Source organism: Dendrobium catenatum, unplaced genomic scaffold (assembly GCF_001605985.2).
Source record: "Dendrobium catenatum unplaced genomic scaffold, ASM160598v2 fragScaff_scaffold_1136, whole genome shotgun sequence".
In the NCBI taxonomy this organism is placed as follows: Eukaryota; Viridiplantae; Streptophyta; class Magnoliopsida; order Asparagales; family Orchidaceae; genus Dendrobium; species Dendrobium catenatum.
In genome coordinates this window covers 553,706-560,012 of record NW_021319598.1, presented here as the reverse complement: position 1 = coordinate 560,012, position 6,307 = coordinate 553,706, and the positions used below count along the sequence as shown (strand labels likewise).

Here is a 6,307-nt window from a genome sequence, read left to right as displayed (position 1 = left end):
TCGGCCGAGAAGCATGCGCAAGGGAGAAAACTACCTTCACTGCGGCGAGCTCCTGAGCTTGCTTCCGATCAAAATGTGTAACTTCCGATCCTATTGGGAGGGAAAGTCGTTCAAGGAGCGAAGTCGACCGACCACGAGGGCCAAATAAGCCGCACGAATGGGAGAAAGTTTCCTCTACAGCAAGCGAGCTTCAATGTTGCTTCCGATCAGGGCGTCGAGACTTCCGATCCGACAAGGAAGGGACGTCGTCGAAGGAGTTCTGGCGTCGGGTTGGAGCTGCAGATAGCGAACGGGGTTGGGTCGGAGAGGAAGGACTGGAGGTGGAGTTGGGGTCGTGTGGGATTTGTGAATGAATCCCGAAGGCTTCCGCAAGTCCTGTATTTAACGACGGGAGTTGGAGTGAGATCGAGGCGAGTCGCAGGTTTTGAGCAGGAATCGCGGAGAAGCGATGGATTCGGCGCCGAGCTACGGGATTCCAGCGAGATTTCGGGGAAGCGACGCGAATGACGCCGAATCGACGGGATTTTGGCATGATTTTAGGGATCCAACGGGTTAGAGGTATGTACAAGGGATTTTCAGTTTGCTTTCTTCTTCCTTTCTTTTCCTTTGGGTATAGCATGAGGGTCAACATAGATGCTATCTTTCCTAATATAAAGGGTTATATTAAGAACTATATAATAGTTTTTCATTAAAAAAATCTATAATGCTCACAAATTTATGGCCTAAATTAAATTTTTGTTAATATGTAGAGCCTTAACAATAATTTTATAACTCTAGAATAGTTTTTCATTTAAAAAAATATATATAATACTCACAAATTTGTTTTTTTTTCGCAGTAATTTTATAAATATTTTTGCAGATAATGTCTATAAAAATACCTCCCACTAGTTGCTCAATCGAACTCAGCTAATCGTCATCTCGTGGATGCCCAACCGAACGTGATAACTGGGCGGGTGGGGGTTTAGTGTGCAACGATTTGTTCCCGCCAATGGACGTCGACTTCATGGACGGGACTCGTTGTTGTTGTGTTCGACTTTGCTAGAGATCGACAGTTAGGGGAAGAATTTGACAGAAGAAGCACGCGAAATAAAGAAAAACAGTTACCTTGATAGCGAGCGAGCACCCTATTAAAATGTTTCGACTTATGGTCCAACAGGAAGGGAATATCCTCGAAGGAGCGAAGTCGAACAGCAAAAAAATAACAGAAGCGAAGAACAAGCAATTGATGGGGTCCAATGTTGCTGGAGTTCGATGTTAGGGTTCCACAGGAGTTCAACGTTGCCAAAGCAGGCGAAGACCAGTCGGCTACTGGGTTTCGAATTTATCCGCAGTTTGATGTCGGGATTCTACACTCGCCTCCTTCGATTTGATCTGGGGTTTCGATGCTGAAAGAGGTTTGGACATTGCAAGGAGTTTCGAACTGGGTAAAATTCTCGCAATTTTGATTTCAACTCTTTGAATTTATTACAACTTCCATGAAGAATTTATAGTATTCTGCATATACCCTCCAGTGATGGACATCTTCGTTACCTTTTTTGTTTTTTACTATTAAAGAAGTAATGGTGGGACTATTTTGGTTTGTTTTTAAATGCTGAGGGACCAAAATGGTCTCTTAACATAGTTGGGGACCATTTTGGTTCTACCTAAAGAGTTAAGGGACTATTTTGGTCCTTTTCTCCTTTGAAAATATTTGGAAGAGATTTTGGTTCAAATCTTATTCATATTTGAATTCAAGTATAGCAACTAAATAAAGATAATCAAATTCAAACCAAGATGCAATGTATATGTAGCAAACATGTTGACGAAGGTTCTCACAGTGATGGTCAAAAAGATTCTCAACTTGTGAATATTGACAGACTCTATAGGAAGCTGGCAATGTGTGCAAAGATGATTAAAGAGGAGGTCAGTGGGACGACCAGTAACAAGCTTCTTTGCAAGATATGTAGTTATCAACAACATATTTGAGAAGGTCAACGAAAAATCTGAGGTGGTCTCAAGCGAGAATTGATGGGTGGCTAACGATGATTGGAGGATGCCAGGCAGCTAGCATTGAGAAAGGCTCAATTAGAGAGCCAGGTAATCACTGCAACAGTGGAGCTACCAGTCAGTGGTGAGGTCAGCCAGCATGGGTCTCATCCATCAGCATTCGAGATGGTGTCAAAAAAAAGTAAGGCATCGAATAGTTGCAGCAAATATTAATTAGAGAAAAAGGCATAAGATAAAATTGAATATTACATGGACTTGGATTCTTAACCAAATCATGAGTTTTTCATTATACTATTGGTAACATATTGTTGTATTAAAAGAAAATAAGGTCAAAAAGTATACATTCTAAAGTTCTCTAGCTCAAACAATATGCTCGTTGATTTTCATGGTAGGGGTTACAAATTTGATCAATACTATGAATTTCATAAAATTAAGTATTTACAAGCTCTCTACATAGACTTCAGCCTATAACTACTCTCATGTTGTTGGCCTCATGCACACTTTCAATTACTAGAATATTTTTAATAGGTTTACGTACTTTATATATACATACATACATACATACACTTTAGCACCTTTCAGGTAATACTCAAATCAAAGGCAATGATGAATAAACAATATATATATATATATATACATACAATGAAGTGAGGAAAACTAACAATATCGGAATAGAGAGATTGGAGGTAAAATAATTAGTGATATAAAGGGAAAAAATATTTGAGCAAGAAAATATTATACACGTACACATCTTTGATACTATGAACTCTCTCTTTTTGCAGTTTTGAATACAAGCAAGCATCGTGAACTATCTTGCCACTATTTTTCGTATAATTATCTTTACAATTTTTTTTCCAATTCTCAAAACTTGTTATGCTCATAGCAAACATCTTTTTTTTTTCGACATCATGTTGCAAGGAGCAGTTGTTTAATATACAAGCCTTTGCAGATAGCATAGACATTAACTAATGAAATTTAAGACAAAAACTCTTCAGATTAGATTTGAAATTTAGTTCATACAGTTGTTAGAATTCTCTTCGAGGTTTTTGTCATTGAAGCTTTACTGCAATAACTGAAACTATTATCGTACTCGTTCAATACAACACAATCATACCTGTGTATGAACGGTAGAAAACTTCAAACAAATACACTTGAATCTTTAATAGATATAATTTATCAGATGACAAAACAATATTATTGTAATTGAAGCAAGCAGGTTTTAAATTGGACCCAATATTCATTCCCTAAAACTAAAAGCATTTCTTAATTCTAAAGAACTGCTTATTGTTCTGTACTTAATATATTTTGAATCCAATCAACTGTCAAAGAAATTTGTATGCATGATATATGTGGATCCGATTTATGGAATGATAATCCAGAATTCTTAAAAATACAATAAATGGTAAGAGAATTACTCGCAGGGATGATGATAGAATCATAGCAAAATAAAATAAGTTCATGCAATTGTCATTAATTTATAACAAACAATTAGAACACCCTACAACGTCTAGGTAGTTGAGAAAGTTCAGTAAAAAACTTAAAAATAAAAAGATATCTAGACAAAACAAAGAAGAACTATATAATTATAGTAATGATCAAGAAATCCAATTTCTATGGCCCATGCAGGTATGCTGGGTATTGCATATGGTTTTAATCATCAGTCATCTTCAGCATAAACATATATGCAATAAATTAGGAAGAAATTAAGAAGATCCTTAATCCACCATAAGTTTATGGGAGCAAAGATATGGTTTAAGCATAATATTAAAATTCATTCTTGTATCAAGTATCGGTGGAATCATTACTACTTAAAATAAAAGAATAGAGACTTGCTACCTAATAAAGTTTAATATTTTTTAGGCGGGGAAAGGTCGTTGGAAATTAAAGTGACAATGTAAAGACCGAGAGAAAACCTCCAAAATTGATGGGAACAATGCCATTCCACCAAGAATGCTAAGCCCTGTCAAATAAGCATTTTGCCCTGGTATTTCATCTTGGATTGCAAGCGTCCCATAATCTAAGATAATGAGATGTATGGATGTAAGCGCCACAGCTTCAACATACCTAGCCTCCACAGCCAACTGAACAGCAGCTGGAACAGAAGAAAACCAGAATGGCGTAATTGGCAGTATTGCACTTGTCCAGGCAATGAAAGTAGATACATAAAGAAAATGTATATGGTAGAATCGAAACAAGAGATATGTGAAGCACCCCTGAAAAAGAGCAACTTTCACAGCAGCCAACATCACACTACTGAGAGCATGATCAAGCACCACTGCACAACGAACTCTTTTAGACTTGGATATGGGAAGCATGCCAAGAGCATGATCCATGACACCTGATTCAGAAGTGATTAAGGAGTAGAGGAGCCAGAAGAAAATGAAGACTTGTGACACGAAATTCAACAACCCAGCAGCACCAGAGACTATGGAAAGAGAAATGGAGAAGAGCAAATTGGCACTCCCAGACAAAACCATGGTGCTGCTAGCCAAGACCTGTTTGGACATATCTATGCTCTGAAGAGCAAAACCTTTGATCTTTTCTACCAAGTCTTCTCTGGCAATCACAGATAGGAATTCCTTTACCATATAATCGGAATCTGCATAAGTTTGCCGCCACTCCTGGTTACGGATGTGGTGTACAAGGTTGCGGAGTTTAATAGAGAAAGGGTGGAGGGAACACTTCTTTGTGATGAAAGATGAGGAATTGGAGGATTTTTCCAAGGGCTTAATGAGGTACTGCTTCAATCCGTCGGCGAGCTCGGTGGCATTGTAATGGAGGGCAAGAGAATCAACGTAGTGGACGACGGTATCGTATAGCTTGGAAGCGCCGGACTCGATTAGCTCGGGTACATCGTGATCGTCCATCCAGCGCTGAAGGCCGATCCTTTCCGTGTAATTGTGCTCTTGGAAGTGGGTCTTGAGGGCGACGACGGCGTCGCGACCCTCGATGGCGATCTTGTAGGAGAAGAGGACGGAGCCAAAAAGGAAGACGGAGATCATAGCAAGTATAAGGCTGACAGCGATAAGGGTGTTGAGGCTACGAAGGATGCGGAAGGTGAGGAAGCGGCTGAGGACATGCGACGGGGGTTCGGAGGAGTGCTTGCGGCTGCGGCGGTTGCGGCGGGCGAAAGAGATGGCCGAGAGGGTGGCGGAAAGAGGGGGAGGGCGAGTGCGGGCGAAAGCGAGGAAGCCAGGAAGGACGAAGACGGGGAACGCGAGGGGGCCCAAGCGCTCGTGGAGGAGGACGAAGAATGCGAAGGAAACGAGCCATCGCATGAGCTTTGAGAAACCAAGGTGAGGGAGTGGTTGGCGCGGCTGACTCTGGCGGCGGAGGAGGCGGTGAAGAGCAGTGTGGGAGTCGATAAGGGAGCTGGCGACGGAGCGAAGTACGACAAGGGGGACGGCGAGAAGGGTCTCAGGGAGCCCGAGGCGGAGCGGGTGAGACCAGAAGGAGACGAGTGCGGTATGGAGCTCGCGGAGGGGCATCGAGCAGAGCAATGCCCACTGAATTGGCCGCCGGTAATCCTTCAGCAGCCAGGCTAGACCGCATATCAGGGCAAACGATAGGGCTAGCCCGCCATGCGCCATGGCAATGTAGATGGCGAGCCGCATGGCTTCCTCCCTCGGCAAAACTAAAGCCGCCGAACTACCATCGCCGGAAGTCGGGTTGTCTTCCTTCCGCTTCTCTGTTTCCGCGTTCTCAGTAGCGTTGCCGCCGCCACCGACTTCAAAATCCAACCGTGGTTTAGGGTACTGTTGTTTTATAAGGTTTGCGGCCATCAGGAGTTAACTGCAGGACGTCAATGAAAATGCAAATGCCAATGCCACTATGCCAGGATTATCTAGTGGCGCAGAAATGCAGCAGCTAGGAACGTGAAAGTGTTTTATCTCTCTGCATTGGATACATCGAAGAGGCACCGTGGGTCGATCCGTCGGAATTGCAAAAGATGATTACTGCATTATCCAGCTAAAATTTCGAGAGCGTTTTGGTCAAAGCGAAAGGAGAGCCGTTGATGCGTAGTTTATCGTCAGCTGCCACCTTGACGAATTTAGCTCTCTCGTGGCCGAGTAAGTCTAATGCTGAGAAGGAATTCTGAGCTTATAAAAAAAAATGATTTTTTTAGGCAATTCAGGATTTGGTTGAAATAATTTTTTATGAATTTAAAAAAATGAGCGGCCTGTTAATTTCAATTAGAGCAGGAGAATTAAAGCAGGAGCACTGAATAAAAAAAATATTTGGGACTATTTGAGCCCGGAGCCCATATCATTAAGAAATGAAAATAATATAAAAAAAGTAAAAATGCCAAAATCAAATGCAA

General features: G+C 41.5%; 1 protein-coding gene across 3 annotated transcripts in view; it reads right to left on the bottom strand.

Moving 5' to 3' along the window:
* The window catches only part of LOC110112216, a 25,421-nt gene extending 19,370 nt beyond the window's left edge, over positions 1 to 6,051 (bottom strand). For all 3 annotated transcript variants that reach the window (XR_003702122.1, XR_003702123.1, XM_020844360.2), the window contains exon 1: positions 3,900 to 6,051. Coding sequence is in view for 1 of the 3 variants with exons in the window: in XM_020844360.2 (XP_020700019.2) it covers positions 3,900 to 5,768 (1,869 nt within the window). In the remaining 2 variants the exon portion in view is untranslated. The remainder of the gene's footprint in view (positions 1 to 3,899) is intronic.
* Positions 6,052 to 6,307: the final 256 nt, after the last annotated feature.